Raw genomic sequence first — 17,288 nt, forward strand, 5'->3', positions numbered from 1 at the left:
ATGCACTTTCAGTCCTCTCTGGTATATAGAATTACTCAATACTATTATTTCTATTTAAGATGAATTTTTCCATAGAATCAAATAGTACAATAACTTTCCCTTTTTAGTATAATAATGATAATAAACAGTCATAATATTGTGGTGGAATTCTTATTTTTACTAATATTAAAAGCCATCTAAATTAGAAAATGGAGAATAAGAAGACTTTAGAGCTTATTAGCTCTATGATCACTACTTGAAATAAAATATTTGTTAGCAAAAAATGAAGATTTTGAAAAAAATTTCAATATTTATGCTTAAACCTCTAAAATTACAATTCAGAGTTTTTAAAATTACTTTCTTTGTACACAGTATGATTTCTTATATTTGTTTAAGTATATGTTAACAAGTTTTTGTGGGATTGGGTTTTTTTTTTATTAGAAAAACTTTGAGGAAAATTACTTGTTAAGTTCAGCAACTCAGGTACAGCACGTCCTTGAAAGTAAAGCCAGTCAAATTTTATCTCTTGTTTTTCAATAGATAAGTGTTTTATTGGTCTTTTCAACATGTCCGTCACTTCTCAATGACTTCTTTCAGACAGAATAGAATGCTGTCTTATAACAAAGATGTAAAGGTTAAAAAAAAAACAGATCAACATTTTGGTCACATCTGACAAACTATGCCTCTATCCACATCTATAGTCTACCATCTCTTTGTCAGACTTCCTCTGAAGTCAAATTTGGTCATTGATATCTTTCAGGATTGTTTCCTTTTACGTTATTGTAGTTATCTTTTAGATTGTTTCCTTTGTCTCTGCTTACTTCACTCAGCATCACTTGAGATAAATTTTCCCAAGTTTCCCTGAATTTTGCATATTCACTATTTCTTGGGCACAATACTATCTCACTGCATTCGAATACCACAGGTTGCATAGACAGTTCCCAGCTGATGAGCTGTTGTCCATTTTTTTTTTTTGCTGTTTTGAAAAGTAATCGCATAACTCTTTTTGTATATATGGACAATGATGTGTATATATTAAAATTATAAAATTGTAACTTTGATCCAGTTCTTTCCAGAAAGCAAGTTGGACTTTACATCTGCCTCTTCATTATTTTTAACCTCTTACTCTACCTGATTATGGCCAAAAGCAGTTTAACCTGGAGCCCAGAAAAATATGTCTTGAAGTGAGACTTTTTAAATAGTGGAAAATTATCAGAGCAAAATAAATGAAAAACAAAAGATCATTTGCTTGATAAAGCATGTTTTGGATATTAGCCTTTCTATACTTATAGGACAGTATCTGAAAGGGCTAGACCATCCCCACTCATGTTTTTTTGGCCTCTTTCATAGTTATCCCTAAAAAGCCTCTTGCTGCAGATGTAATATAGAGGGATAATCAGTACCTCTCATATCTTATCTTCCTTCCAAACACATTCCCTACATGAGGAATAAGTCTATTTTTCCTTGCCACTTGTATAACACAATCTTAGTATTTTCAGTGTTCATTGCTATTAGTACTATAACCTAAAAAAGCAGATTCAGCCCATGCAACTTGTAGAAACTATGCTCGTATAGATGTAGATGTCTCTAAATTTATGAAAAACGCACTATAATGTGTCCTTTTTGGTAGCTTTATCATAATTGATATTATTTTAGATAAAATGAGTCTATTCAGAATCTTTACCTTGAAAGGTTTTAAGACATTAACTTAAAACACGAAGAATATACTATGTTAATGACAAATTAAACTATTAAGAAATCAACATCTCCATAAATAAATCTGACTTTATTCATTTGCATTCATTTACTAGCCTCTTTTATTCCTTTAATGTCCTATTTCAAAAGTAATAGCATCAAAATATGCACAGTAGTCCACTTTAAAAAGTAATCGCACTTAAGCTATTGTCTTTTGCCACTATTTAAATATTCATCTTTTCAAGGAGGGCTTTACTAGCCTACTCAGGTTTGAATTATGAGAGCACTCCTGGATTATTGCATGTATATTTCACCACTAAGAAAATTTAGAAGTTTTTCTGAAAGATTTTACTTCTCACATTTAGATCTCTGAAGAGCTATTTTTACAGTTGTAGGTATGTACTTTGCATATGTGTGCATATATGTATACATGTATGTATATATATACGTACTATTCTCAGAATATACATGCAAAACAAATATTATATATAATTAATGGCAATGGTATCCATTAGCCTTTTGAAATAATTGAGAATTGAAGACAAAACTTCCCTCAGAGACCATCATCCCCTGTAAAGACAATCAAATACTTGCCCCAAAATACTAAAAATTTTGTACCTCTATTTTTCTGTCTTATAGAACCGTTACATTTTTAGAGCTCTACCTCTTCTATCTGCAGATGAAAAAACTAATGCATCTAAAACATTTGAGGCCCAGATTCTAAGAAATCATTTCCACAAGCCTTTTAGGATCTTGCATTCATTGTAGTAAACATTCTTGCTCCAAGGCAAATTGTTTGCTATGAGCAAATACACTTTTCCCTTATAAGGTTTTCTTGAACTCCTAATTTTATTAGTAAAGAATAAAAATATTGCATTGTGCATGTTTTATCTATTGCATGCAAGAATTATTTTCTGCTTTACAAACAACACAACCATTCAAGTGAATAAATGTAATACTTAAACCTACTAGACATTAAAAAGTTGAAAATGTAAGTTTTATTTGGTAATAATTATATCCTTTTTCATTTTAAAAAAGCTCTTAATTCAAATTAACACTGCCCAAAAAAATTGCTAGGTAGTTACATATATTTTTTTTCTTTTTCCTGTTCAGCGGGATTTTCTTTTAGTTTATCATTTCCATGAACTGTGATATGTTTTAATCCTTGGCTAATTGAATAACATGAAATGCTTTTTTCCTGCAGATGTGGACACTATACAAGAAAGCAGGAATTCAAAAAGCAGGTCTAGGGAGCAACAAAGCTCCTAATTCTATTACCCCCACTAGATGAGATGTGGGCCAAGTGGTGAGTTTCCTGCCCAAAATGTAAATGAGATTAGTCTCATTTATTTTTTTAAAAAAAATAAAACTAACAGCATTAAGTGTAAGAGTAAGTGCACATTGCATTAACAGATGTAAATATTGCTTGCTTAATTAATTGGTTTTCTCTCTTTACTATTAAAGTCATACTGTATTGCTCTCATTTGTTTTGCCCAGCTGGGCAGGGAGGAAAAAAAAGCCTTCCTTTAAAATACTTGTTTGGATGGAGATGGGGAGGAAAGGGAGAATGGTCTGCAAAATAACATTTTCTCTACATAAATTTAGTCTTTCTATATAATAACTTTCTAGAATTTTTTGCTTAAATTATATTTTTTAAAAATCAGCTTCTGAAAATTTAAAGATATTTATATCTAAAAAGTTGTAATTGAGTGCCTTTTTCTTTCAACCAGAGGGGGAAATTTGTTTTCAAAAACAAAGTATAATTATTGGAAGAACACATTGGTAATTTTGGTAAAGTAGTATATATTTCAAAGGTTTGATATTTTTAAGCTCTTCTAGGAAAAATTGTGTCTGGTATTCTGTCACTTTCTTATCCTTATAAAAATTTGTCTGGTGCATGCTGCTAGTTCTTCAGTACCTATTCTGTATTGTAGATCTCTTGAAACCTTTAAGCTTTTCTCATATTTTCTTTCTTCTTTCTACCTTTTAACTAAACAGAGAGAGAAAGTGTCCTTCAGTATCTCAGTATGAAGCCTTTATTTCTGAAGTAACAAGACAGCCAACTGTAGAAGTCATTTAAAACAAACAAACAAAAAAAACTTTAAGGGAACTTTTAACAATCCTTCGTGAGTAGAGCAGGCAAGAAATGCAAACCTTCCTTTCTTCCTTCCTTGAATCAAGGAGTACTACCGGAATCAACTGCCAAAATTTTTAGAAGGTCTTAGGACTTATAGCACTTTGAACTATTAAGATCTACTGAATAAAGGACAGTTCTCTTCTCCCCGAGAACCAAGTGTTTTATTGTTTCAAGAAATTACTCCAAGAACAATCTACTTTCATCATTTGTTCATGAATTTAGCCATTGATTGCTTAATGCTTCTGCTAATTAGCCCAAATCTAGCCGTTTATATTTAGTTCTGTAAATCTGAAATAATGCTATTGTATTTTGTGGATTGTACTATATATCCAGGTACAAAAAAAAAATTGGCATGTCACTGCCTATTTTTGGTTGGCAGACTGCATGATGTTACTCTTTTAAAAATCCTTCCAATTATTTTGGTGCATACTACGAGAAAAATTGTTTATGAGAAGACATGTCTGAGAACTCTATAATAAAACAGGAGTTATTAAAAATTAGCACTGAAATTCATATGCTTTCCATGTTCACCATTCATCATTAAGGAACACTAAGCAAACATACGTGGATGTGGATGTAAGCCAGTTAATGAGTGATTTTCTGGAACTTTTAAGGTGGTTTCCCTTCCTTCTCCCCCATACCCTTACTCCCCCCAGCAAATGGCATTCCCAGGATAAAGCTGTCTTACTCTAAATATTTAAACTCATTTTCTTTCTTTGATATTGAGGGTTTTTGGTTTTTGTTCTTTTTACATGAGAGCTGACTATTGCTTAAGAGGTTTTCTTATGGCAAAAGACAATGTAAATAATTTCATATGATCAGCATTTTGCCAGGAACCCATTTAATTATTGAGATCATTTATTAATAAGACTTTTTTGTCCTTTGTAACCTTATATTAAAATTGATAACTATTATTGGTACTTTTGAAATATTTGTATGCATTTGTTACCCTAAACATCTGCAGGAAGCACAAAAGAATAAATTTAGTTAACCCAGGGAAATATATGTGGACTTTGTAGTAATTCCCATTTTATATTAATATCAATTTTATTTTCTTAATACAGAAATGAAAATGTCTATTAATGGGAATTGATTATTCAACCTCAGTCTACATTTATAGAGAGTTTCTTAACATTCATACAAGTTTCAAATGGGAAGTAAGTTTTTTTTAATGTTAGCAGTTTACTTCTTAGGCTCTCAGTATCAGCTACAAAGACATTTTTGAGATATTTACGTATTTGATGTATTTATGTGGTTTTTGAACTGTTTGTTTCATTTCTAATCTAGCAGTCATACGAAAAGTCTCTTTTTTGTTGTGTGACTGCCACTAATGATATTGTACTTACATACTGTTTACTCTCAGAGAAACCCAAATTCCAATATAGAGAGACAGCGTGATGTTTGGTAACTTGGGTCTGTCCTTAATGCCACTTTTACTTGGTTTTGATTTTTCCATTCCTAAAACAAACGTATTTGCTACTATATGATATTGTAAAGTTAAAACAACTCTGATGCCCTTGGATGAAAGGTGCTATGTAAACATAAAGAATTGTTCTAAAACATGAAACTGTCCAAGAGACGTGTTTCAAAACTATTCTGTGGGCTTTCAAAAAATTGTTTTTACATCATTAGATGACCAAAATCTTTAATGGCTTCTTAGACTGAAAGAGCAAATGAGCCCAATCTCAAGAAACTTATATGTAATAAATACATAAATTTCATTACAAGTAATAGATTTGAAAATAAAAGTAAAAGTTACATTTTAGTTAAATACATTCAATTAAAAGAAACTTAGATTTCTATCAAATTGCATCTGTTTGGCAAATAGCACATGTCCTGGGGCCATCATTGAAATTTGCCATGTGATAAGTTGGAGGTGGCCCAACAAAGGGGTCCATTAATCACATGACCTTCCTGCAACATTAATAGTCTAAAAGAGGGATCCTTCTAAGTTACTTAAGCCTTAGAAGTGGAAAGAGCTTAAGGGCAGTCCAAATAGTACTATTTAAGTAGGCTGGGAGTTAAACCTAAAAGAGTAGCTTGGGAGGAAGAAACCAAGGGGAAACATCGAGATGATCCCTAAATAGTTTTACTTGGTGCACTTGATGCTCCCTTTGTTCCCTTTAGAAAAGGGGAGGTGAAATTCAATGGAGGTAACAGCCACAAAAATTTCCCATTTTTTCCCTAAAATGACTTTTTGTCATACACAATCTTTCTCAGCCAATTTGCAAATCTGCTCTACTAGAATCTGAAATGACATTTTTCCCTCTAGCCTGCTTGTCCTGAATCAACAGCTCAGTCCCTATAAAAAACAAATAATTCAACATGTATGGTAATAGTCTCATTTCTGGTAACCACAGAAGATTCTGCTGGATAGTGTTTCACTTATGTGGAAGTTTTTGGTCCAAGTTTTTGGGTTGGTAATTACCAAAGAGTTAAATGAAACAGGTTTATATGTAGCACCTTTCATGCCAGGACATGGTAAAACCCTCTTTAAAATTTATTATGCTCATTATTGAATTGCAGCCACTTCTCATGTCCCATACTTTGTTAGCTAATACTTTGTTAGGAGTGAAAAATGTGTTGCAAAAAAAACAAACTGGAAATGCATTGGGGAGCATGTGTAATAAATGACTTAAGGATTTTTATGTTGCTTCTTATGAAAAGATGTTTCTTTTCTGGCTACATTTAATCCCAAATTGTATTTTTCTTTTCTTTAATCTTTGTTTGGAACTAATAATAATAATGCAGGTTCAAAAAAGGAGGCCATTGTCAAATGTAAACCTTTCTGTACATGCTTAGATAGTTTGACAATAATGGAAATGCCTTAAAAGGAATGCTTATGGGTAAAATGGCACTTATAACAACTTTTAACAAAACTTTCTTATTTAAAATTGTCTTTTCTTTATCAAGGGCTCTCTTTTAATGTCTGCCATTGTACTTATAATTGTTATTAAATACCAAATCAAATAATACACATTCTGTAACATTTCCTTTAAAACCCACTGTTGGTAATTTGAGGTTGTGGTAAATGAGCTGATCATTTGATGATGGCTGAACACTATGGAAATCAATCCTGCTGTTCTGTTTCTTATTTTTCTTTATATTCATTTCTTGAAATTTTACTTTTTGACCTAAGTATTCTTTTAAAATTTGATTGTTAATTTTGAAGTTCTCTGTTATCTATATTGACTAAATAGACTCACGATATAAGTGATTTTTTTTATAACTAGTGATCATCATTAAAACAACTAAAATTAATTTAGCTGTGTGGCAATTTGGAACAACAAAAATGTCCCTTTGAATCCCTCAATACCTAACAATAGCTTTTAACATGATTAAAGAAAGATTTTGAAAATTTCTTATGTTAGAAACCACCATCTCTAGTTTATGAATATCATTCAGTTCTCATTTTTGGAAGGGATCTTAGCAGTCATTTAGTCCAACTTAAAACCAAAATCCTTTCTACAACATCCCTAAGAAAAAAGTCATCCAGCCTCCATTGGAGAAGTCTTCAGAGATAAAGAATCTTCATTTTGGATAACTCTAATTGTCATACTTAGTCTACAGAAGCTTCTTTGTAATTCCTACCCATTGCTCCTAGTCTCACCCTCTGGAGTCAAATAAAATAAGCCTAATCCTTCTACATGACAGCTTTTCAGATTCTTAAAAAGAGTTGCTATGTAACCCTTAAGTCTTTTTCTTCTTCAGCCTAAATAGCCAGGTCCTTCAGCTAATATTCATATAGCCTGATTTTGAGTCACCTCACGATACTGATCATCTTCCTATGGAGGTACTCCATCTAATCAATGGTGCTTCATAAAATTATTTCTCTAACCTAATATGTTGTTCAGTTGTTTTTCAGTCAAACTCTTTTTGACCCCATTTGGGGTTTTCTTGGCAAAGGTACTGGAGTGGTTTGCCATTTCCTTCTCCAGCTCATTTTACAGATGAGGAAACTGAGGCAAACAGGGTTAAGTGACTTGCCCAGATTCACATAGCTAGTAAGTATCTGAGGTTAGATTTGACAGAAAGATGAACCTTCCTGACGTCAGACCCAGCATTATATCCACTGCACCACCTAGCTGCCCTAGCCTAATACATCATCAGCTTTTTTTAAAGGCTTGGAATCATTTATAGCTAAAAGGGATTACTGGTATAACCTTCACATTTTACATACATGACAACTGAGTTTCAAAGAGGTTAAGTGATTTGCCTGGGTCCTCTGACTCCAAATCCAACACACTTTTTGTTGCTCTGAGCTGCCTCCTTGAAGGCAGGGATGGTGTCATTCAGGTCTTTCATGGTACCTAGGTACTTGGTAAGCTTTCAGTTAACACTTTTGATTAATCACTGTGGTGATTTTTACCATTGCAGTCAGAGCAATTAATAATACAGCCCATTTAGGCTGCAATGATCTATCGAGGATTCTGTGAACCAAAAACCTACCTTACTACAAATTGGCATGGGTGTGGAACAGTCTTTGATTTCCTTGGTGTGGAGAATTGGTATGGAAATTCCCTGTGCCAGTGGAGATAGGCAGGTGTTTTTCAATTTAATGTTAGAGTTGCCTGAGGCACTGAGAGATCATTGAATTTTTTTTTTGTAGTCACATAGCCAATATATAGGTGGAACTTAAACTAGATTTTTCAGTCTCTGAGTCTAGCTCTCTCCACTTAGCCCACACTGCCTCTCCCTACTAAAGTTCAGGGGAAAATAGACCAGAGCACCACAGAAAAGATGGTGTCTGAGGAGTGGCTACTGTGTTTCACAATTTGAACAAGATGAAATTAAAGCTGATAGGGTAGAAGTCTTTTCCCCATTATTCCTTAATTTCCTTATTCTCTCTATCAGTTGTATTAATGATCCCATCCAATCTCCTAACATATCCTTGTGATGGGGACAAGATCTTATATTCATGGCTAAATGTTCCCTCAGGAGACCTCTTGTTTTAGAATATGATTTTAATAGCAAAACCAGAAAACATGAAACCACAGATTTCAAGAACTAATAACACTATCTACATCTAAGACCATCCTCCTGCTTCTCCCTGAATTCTTCATCAGTCACTTAGGCTAAGGTTCAGATTAAATAGGAGTCATAAGAAATCAAGTGACATCAGCTGTCTTCAAGCTTCCTTTACAGCTAGTTTCAAGTTCTTTGAGCTCTTCAATAAGGTGGTACCAATCTCAGCTGTTAGTGATTTGTACAGTATGTGCTACAAGTTCCAACTGCTTCTGAACAAGTTTGGTAGACTTGACACTTCATCTTGCTTCTGGTACTAGAAGGGCTATATTCTATATTCCCAAGTATCAAAACATGCAAAACATGCTAGCTCTGTATGTCTGATTTCTTTGTATGCCAAAATAAATCCTAGCAAGTTTCTGAGGCTGCAGCTTTCAATCCCTGTATTACGGCATTAAGTTTTGGGATGGGATTAGCTAGTGGTACAATTATTCAGTCAAAGGGAAATGGACACAGGACCACTGGTTTTAACATTGGAATGTGTACTTGGTGTTCAAATCCTTAAACAATTCATGTATGAGAAAGCAGTTTGTGAGCCACGCTTAACCCAGTACGGTAGCAGAATGTGTGGTAGACTTGGAATCAAGGGGTCTACCCTTTGAATCCTTGTTCTGTTTCTTACTAACTTAAACAAGTCATAACTCTAAGGGGTTGGATTAGAAGACTTCTGATGCTGCAGTTTTAATCCTAGGCTTTTTTAAGTTTATGTTTGGGAGGGGTATGGTGGTTGGAGGACCTTTGTTAACAGAAGATAGGCTCATCTCTACTGTTAGTCTTTGGTTTGGCCTATTTTTCATATAATTATTAACCATTAGTACTATTGTTTTAAAATATTAGATTTTTATATTTGGTCTCAGAACATCATTTTGGGTAATTTTTTTTTCATTTAAACACCCAAAAAAGCATTTTTACATATATAGCTGAGCACGAAAGGAGGAAAATATAAACTAATTCTATATATTTTTCCTTTCAAAACTGATTAAGGGGCAGTTAGGTGGCTCAGTGAGAGGAACAGTGAGCCTGGAATTAGGAAGACCTGAGTTCCAATCTAGTCTCAGACACTTACCTACTAGTTGTGTGACCCTGGGCAAGTCACTTAACTTCTGTAGCTCAGTTTCCTCATCTCTAAAATAGGGATAATAATAGCACCTACCTTCCAGTGTTGTTGTGAGGACCAGACGAGATGATTGTAAAGCGTTTAGCACAATGCCAGGTACATAGTAAAGCACTATATAAATCTCTTGTCACGTACCCTATCTATGGGAAATAGCAAGTTCTACCCCATTCTTCCTACATGCTATACTAGTGTGTATTCCTCTTATTAGCCACTCTGCTTTTCCTCTCTTAAAACCACCAAAGTGATTTTTTTAAAGATGCATGTCCAACTATGTCACCCTCCAATAAAAATTCCAGTGGCTTTCTGTCACCTCATGAATCAAATATAAAATCTTCTATTTATTATTCAAAACCCCTCATAACTTACCTCCCCCATCCTCACTTCTTTCCAGTCTTCTACCTTCTTCCCACCAGGTACTCATTTGATCCAGTGACACTGGCTTCTGGGCTGTTCTACAAACAAGACTCTTCATCTCTTGACTCCCACCATTTTTTTTCTGGCTATTCCCCTTTTTTGGAATGCTTTTCCCCTTCATCCCAACATCCTGGTCGAAGCTTCCCAGACTTTCTTCAAATCTTAAGCCTTTCCAAACACTTAATTCTAGTGCCTTCCCACTCATTATTTTCTATTTATCCTATAGCTTGTTTGTATGTATACATACATTAATATATATCTTCTCCCTCTAGACAGCAGGCTGCCTTTTTTTGTATCTCCAGGGCTTTGCACAGTGCCTGAAACATTAATGAATGTTCATTGACTAACCTTTAGAAGAAATCAATCCATCCTTAGGTCTGCTGTTTCAGTACCCTTTGAAAACATTAAGGTTTTGACAGAACGCTTGGTTCTTCTTCTGCTATTAGAATGTTGACACTACAGCAGCATTTAGTCCCTTCCATTGTAAAAATAAATTTTATGTTTCTCTGGACTTACGTTTATATTTTAAAATCCCTACATAGTTCCGGTCTTTTTATCAGAAATGTTTGGAAGTTTTCTATTCCATTAAAGAATCTGTAGGATGATACTCAACTTTGCACGATATTAGTCTTGGTTGTAAGCACGTATCTTTTGCCTTTTGGGAATGTTAGATTCCAAGTTATTCTCTCAAATACTTAATTATTAATTTTTTTTAATAGTAGCTCCTATCTGCTGTAGGAACCTGACTGATTACTTGGTACTTGGACTCCTCCTTTCTGGATACTTGTTTTTTGGTTTTGTTTGTTTGATGTGGAAGCTGTGGGTTTGGGTTGTGACATGCCTCACTTGTACTTTTGGAGCTTCTTAGAGCACGTGGTCAGTGAGTTCCGTCTTCACTTTTTTTTTTTTTTAAAGAACCTTAGGTCTAAAACATCATGCTTTTCAGAAAGTTCAGTAATCTTTAAATTATCTTTCTTCAACCTACTTTTCAGGTCAGTTACTTTTTAGATCAGATATCTTAAATTTTCTTCTATTTTTTCCATCTTTTGATGTTCCAATATTTCTTGCTATATTATGGAATCATTAATTTTTTAGCAGATATTTTCTTTGATTTACTTATCTCTACAGCTTCAGTTCCTGAACTTTATGCCTAATCTTCATCTTCTGCTAAACTACTGGGTGGGGTAGTTGACCCTCCTTGGTTCCTGAGATGAAGCCCACTTTGATCTTTGAGGTTCAGAGTACTAGATCTTCAGGGCCTTCAGTGGCATCTCAGGATCAGGACAAAGGGACCTTCAAGTGCTGCCATACCACTGACCCCTGCTGCTCCCTAGGTCTTTCAAGGTCCCCACCTTTCTCACTATCCTGACCTGCCTCTGGACAAAGAGCCCTCCAAGCTACATATATTTGCGGGCTGGAAAGCTGCTGGTTATTTGCCTGCACCAGCACTGGCTTTGTTGACAGCCCCCTTTCTTGTTGCCCATGAGATTCTGGCTTGGTTTAGTACACAATTCTGGGATGGAAGAAATTGCCTACCACAGTTTTTTCTTAATCTTTATTTGATCTGGCACTAATTTAGTATTTTTGCTGGAGTAGAAGTATGTGGAACCAGGGCAATCTGGGCCAGAAGGCTAGGAAACTCATTTTTATAGGGAAATAAAAGGTAATGTTTTCCCCACCGACCTATCTCTCTCTACCAGGAACAGTATCTTCCACAGCAGAGCAAAGACCTGGCACTCCACCCCAGGTTCTTCAGACTCTAGGGCCATTGGTTCAGGGGAAATTAATCCATTCGTTTTTGGAGTTCCAGCTCTAGGTCCCAAACCTAGGGACTGGATATATATTGAAGACTAGCCCATTTAGTACGCTTTCTCTACTCCTGGCTCAAGATACCAGACCCTGCTTCACCTTTATGTCCCATGCAAACCACTTACCTGACTAGTCCATCATACCATCTCTCCTCCCACCTTAACAGAAAAAAACCATCAAACATTGTACCATCTCTTCCCCCACTCCTTCACAGACCAAAACTCCCTTTCCTGGTCTCCACTACTATATATGTGCTGTCTAATAGGAGGACAGATGTTTCTTGAGGACGTAGGACTATTTTTTAATATCTGTATCCCCAGAACTTAGCACAGTGCATAGGCACACATGTAATAAATACTTTTTTGTTCATTCCCTGTTCCCTCTACCCTCATCCTCCAAAATTTCATGTTTTTCTGGCTTAGGTTTTAGTACCATAGTCTGATAAGGTAATCAAGTAAGTTAGTAAACTAACACTTAAAATGATACAAACACAATATGAATTTTTACGTTGCTATTCTTTACTGTGGGACAGAGGGGTTTTGGCTGGGAGGATTATATACGGTCGGTTTTTTAAAAGATGAAAAAATCCAAGTGTGGTTTATTTTAGAAGTGATATTAACATGTAAAGCAAAACTGGAGAGCAATCTTTTCAAGAATGAAAAGTTATATTCAGAGGGAATCTGTCCTAGATTTTAGGAAAGGACAGGATGCTAGATGAGAAACTGGTTGCAGGAACCTGTGATTGTTTAGCCTAGAGAAGATTTAGAGCAAAGTACTCTGAAATTTTCTAATTCTTAGATGTCTTTAAGTTAATTTTAAGGGATATAGAAAAGATTTGATTTGTTCGTTTCTCTACTCCACACCCGAGCGTGCCTGCCAAATTCAAAACCAGGCAGTAAAAATTTGTAGAGGCAAATTTAGGCTTGATAGAAAACTTCCTGACAGAGCTATCTAAAAGTGAAATGGATTGCCTTTGAAGGTAATTGGTTTCTAATTTTTTGCAAATTTTCAAACAGGGAAGGGAATAAGCATTTATATAGCACCTCTTATGTGCAAAGCATTGTGCCAAGCACTTTATAAATATTATCTCATTTGATTCTCAAAACCTTAAAAGTAGGGATTGTTATTATCCTCATTTTACAGTTGAGGCAATCAAGGCATACATATTAAGTGACATTGGCTAGGTTCACAGGACTAGTAAGCTGGATTTGAACTTGGAGCTTCCTGACTCCACTGCACCACACAGCAGAAGTTGGATGATCATTTGTTAGGCATGGTAGCCTGACAATGAACACTTACACTTTTTTCACTTTCACAAGAAGCCTACGAAATAGGTACCAAAGATAATATTAACCCCTTATTTTGAGGGAATTGAGGCTCAGAGAAGTGTGTCTGTGTTAACTCCCTACCCTTCCATTCCTCTAAGTTTTGAAGAGGCTTTTTCAAGTGGGGTGTGTCCTAAGTCCCTAGTCATTGCACTTTGCCACATGGGGGTGGTCTTATACAGGTATGGGTTGGACAACCTGCTCTAACAACTCTTAAAAATTAATTTTCATTAAGTCTTCCTGACTACTGAAGCCTTGGCTTAGCATTTAAGGCACTCAGCTGGTTAGTGTGCCTTTCTTGTCTTTTTTAACATTATTTCACTTCACATACTATGTGCCAGGTAAAGTTGATCTTTAGTTATATCCTAAACTCAGGTTTGCATTTTCATTGCCCAAGAGTGAGCTCAGGTGCCACATCTTTTTGGTATGCTCTGATCTCTTCCAGCTAAAAGCATTCTCTCCTCAGATTTCCCCTAGAGCGCTTCAGGTCTTGCCCCTATCACATGCTACCTAGTTACTATACTTTGTGTACATGAGTGTTCCCCCCCCCACCAAACTGAACTGAAAGTTCCTTGGGGAATCCTTTATATCCACTGTTTAGTTTAAAGCCTTATATGTAGGAAGTGCTTAATAAATGATGATGAATAAAAGCAAATGAGCTTCCAACTCTGGGATTTTGTGATGCCTGTAGACTAGACTAAAAGGGTTTCCTTCTTAAGTCTCACATGAACTTGTAAAAGTTGTATAAAAACCACAAAGATTTCTTACGATTGGGCCTAAGGATACTACTCATTTTTCAACAGTTTTGATAAATTTTAAACAAAGGAAGTTTAAGCATTCTTGACAGCTTCCAAAGTTACATTTTATCCAAAATGTTGGCCCATTAGTTTAATCAAATTTTAATATTATAGGATCATGCCCAGTCTTCTTCACAAACGTGAGAAAGTCATCGGGGCTCAAGCCCATCGTGGCTGTGTTTGTCATTGGATGGAAGTACACCTTTTCGTATCCACCTTCCAGAAAAGCAGAGTCCAGAACAAATTTCACATCTCCCTGGTCACAGAAGAGAGCCAGAGGTGTGGCACAGCCCTGGCCAACTTTCAGTTTTTCTAGCATAGACATTTCATCAGCAAACCTCAGATTTCCACTCCCAACACCAAGTTGCTTGGCCAGATCATTCAAGTTAATCTTCCTATCATGAAGGACTGTTACCAGCCAGTAAGTCTTCTTCCTTTTATCTTTAAGAAATAGGTTCTTGCTGTGTGCCCCTTTCAGGTGTTGGATATGAGGCATCATTTCTTCAACTGTAAACACCTATAAAATGATCACATGACCAGAAGATTATGCTCTTATGCTCGGTAAAAAAATAAAAACATTCTACTTACTGGGCAGAACCAGTCAATAACAGGAATCCTTCATGCTATGAATTTTATGCTTCCCTAGTTCAAACAGTGGCATATTCAGTCCTTATCACTTCTTACCCTTTCTTCGGCATCACTATCACAACCTCCTCACCAAGAACTCACAGCTTGTGTTAATTTTGCTCTCTATGGGATAATATCTGCTCTCTGGGATTTTTTTTTAGCAAAGATACTGGAGTGGTTTGCCATTTCCTTCTCCAGCTCACTTCACAGACAAACTGAGGCAAACAGGTTTGAGCGACTTGCCCAGGGTCACACAGGCTAGTCAATGTCTGAGGCTGGATTTTAACTCGGATCTTCCCGACTCCTGGCTAGCACTCTATCCACCATACCACTTAGCCGCCCATAGGGCTCACGCCCAGATTCGACTGAAGTGACAGTACAAGTGTGTATTCTTACCAAATCTGAGTAATTTAGGACCGAACTTGAAGATCGTTACAGCCGAGAAGCGGCCCTGGAAGGCGGGGCTCCACCCAGCCCAGCGCCCTTCAGCGCGGCAGGCTCCTAACGGAGGTCTGTGGAAGTTCGCTGCTGGAGGTCCCCTTCCACGTCACTCCTCCCGGGCGGGGCTTTAAGGGTCCAGTTTAGTACCAGATTATTAGCGTCCTTCTCCGGACACTGCAGCCCTCCTCCGAGTAACCGCAGTGCCAGTTGAAGGCCTCGCACTGACAAGGGCCCTTTTCTTTTTTGCTGTGTTCACACAAGGGCAGCCGCGTGGCGCAGCGGATAGAGCCGGGGCTCAAATAGACCCCGTGTGACCCTGGGCAAGTCCCTTAACCTCAGTTTCCTCATCTGTAACATGAGCTGGAGGAGGAAATGGCCGATCACTCCGGTATCTTTGCCAAGAAAACCCCAAACTGGGTCACGGCCAGTCGGCCCTGCTGGTAAAAGGCCCGAAGGATAATCCATAAAAGTGATGCCGGCCCCGCCCTTCGGCCGCACTTCTCCGCGACTCCAAAGAGTGGAGCAGCTGCGACCCCCGACGGGTAGGCCGTGGGGAAGATCCAGCCGCACAACCACCTCTCCCGGGGGAGGTTCGCCTCCCCGCCCGGGCCCCCCAGCCCCGCCCGCCCCCGCCGCAGCGTCCTCACCTCGGGGTGCTCCACGCTCACGGTGGGGATGGCCAGCTCGCGGAGCAGCGCCTGCAGAGCGGCACGGAGCTCGGGCCCGGCCATGGCGCCTTCCGCCGGGGGCGGGGCCGGGGGGCGGGGCGGGGCTGCCCTCCTCCCGCCCTCCCCAGGCTGCGGGAACTTCCTCGTTCGCTTCCAGTCTCGCGGCGCTCCCTCCAGTCCGTCTTGTCCCTTCTCAAAAAGTGGCTCTCCGAGGCCTCTCACGCATTTAAAGACCTTCTCGGTCAGCTGCGGCCTCTTTCTAGACTCGTCACAGGTTCTCTTCACGCTTCGTTTTAGACTTTTGCCGTGTTGCTCGTCCAGGAGATTCCATCTCCCACCTCCGGGCCTTTGTACAAGCTCTCATCCCAGCCCAGAGTGCTCTTCCTCATCACCTTTGTCCCCTTCGTCTTCGAGGCGCGTCTCAAGCGCCGCCTTGTCCGAGGCCCCTCTGCCAGCGCCCATTCGTTACCCACAGTGCCTGCCGCACCACCGGCGTATTAAAAAACACACCGAGTAAGTGCCCATTTAATCTACAGCTTGGAGTTACTAGAAAAGGAACCCTGTGCGCGGGAACGCCCCTCTTCTTTCTCTGTGAGACTGAATCCTGCACTCCCCAGGAATTCGACATTGCGCAGGGAAGCCCCCACCATCCACGAGGTCCGGATCTGCCTCCACTCCACCACGTGATTGCCTTTGCGCCCTCTCGTCTTGGCAGAAGATGCCCCTGCACGTGTGAGCTCGGAGCGCCCTCCTCTGACAGTAGAGGCCGGCCCCTGGAACTGCCAGAGGCCACTACTTAAGATGAGTTAAGGCGCCAACTTTCCCGAGGAGGAAGTGTCCAATAGAATGCACTGAAATTCTTTGTCATTCTGTTTTTTCTTCACTCGTTTTCTGTATCACTCCTAAAAGAAAAAAAGAGGGGCGGGGGTCAACTCTGCAATCAGCAAACCTTTATTTTTAATATTTTCGGGTTTTTTTAAAAGCTTTAAGTTCCAAACTATCCCTCCCTTCCTCCTCTCCCATCATGTAAAACATATTTCCACATTGGTCATTTTGTGGAAGAAAACTTGAACCCCGCTCCAAAAAAAAAAAAAGAGGAAAGTGAAAAAAATAATGTGCTTCTGTCAGTACATTCAGCCTCCATCGGTTCTTTTTCTGGAGGCAGATGTTTTACATCATAAGCCCTTTTGGGATTGTCTCAAAGCATTTATTAAGTACTTACTATGAGTCAGGTACTAAGTTGGGTAACAGAGG

General features: G+C 37.9%; 2 protein-coding genes across 5 annotated transcripts in view; one reads left to right on the plus strand and one right to left on the minus strand.

The window, feature by feature from the left end:
• CCDC88A (coiled-coil domain containing 88A) overlaps positions 1 to 7,076 on the plus strand; it is a 163,069-nt gene extending 155,993 nt beyond the window's left edge. For all 4 annotated transcript variants that reach the window (XM_036748447.1, XM_036748448.1, XM_036748449.1 and 1 more), the window contains 2 exons: positions 2,879 to 2,980; positions 3,673 to 7,076. In XM_036748447.1, coding sequence (XP_036604342.1) covers positions 2,879 to 2,943 — 65 coding nt within the window. In that variant the 3' untranslated portion in view covers positions 2,944 to 2,980; positions 3,673 to 7,076. The remainder of the gene's footprint in view (positions 1 to 2,878; positions 2,981 to 3,672) is intronic.
• A 5,596-nt stretch (positions 7,077 to 12,672) lies between these two features.
• LOC118840910 (prolyl-tRNA synthetase associated domain-containing protein 1) lies at positions 12,673 to 16,112 on the minus strand. Its single transcript, XM_036748284.1, has 2 exons — positions 16,014 to 16,112; positions 12,673 to 14,815 (listed from the first exon to the last, which is right to left on the minus strand). The coding sequence occupies exons 1-2, from the start codon at positions 16,095 to 16,097 to the stop codon at positions 14,390 to 14,392; spliced, it is 510 nt and encodes a 169-aa protein (XP_036604179.1). The 5' UTR covers positions 16,098 to 16,112; the 3' UTR covers positions 12,673 to 14,389.
• Between the last annotated feature and the right edge of the window lie 1,176 nt (positions 16,113 to 17,288).

Source organism: Trichosurus vulpecula, chromosome 3 (assembly GCF_011100635.1).
Source record: "Trichosurus vulpecula isolate mTriVul1 chromosome 3, mTriVul1.pri, whole genome shotgun sequence".
Classification (NCBI taxonomy): domain Eukaryota; kingdom Metazoa; phylum Chordata; class Mammalia; order Diprotodontia; family Phalangeridae; genus Trichosurus; species Trichosurus vulpecula.

Bases quoted from the DNA above. Each gene is read 5' to 3' on its own strand.
- LOC118840910 (XM_036748284.1), bottom strand. From the start codon at position 16,097: ATGGCCGGGCCCGAGCTCCGTGCCGCTCTGCAGGCGCTGCTCCGCGAG. The intron at 14,816-16,013 runs GTGAGGACGCTG...ATCATTTTATAG, and splicing joins TGAGCGTGGAGCACCCCGAG to GTGTTTACAGTTGAAGAAAT.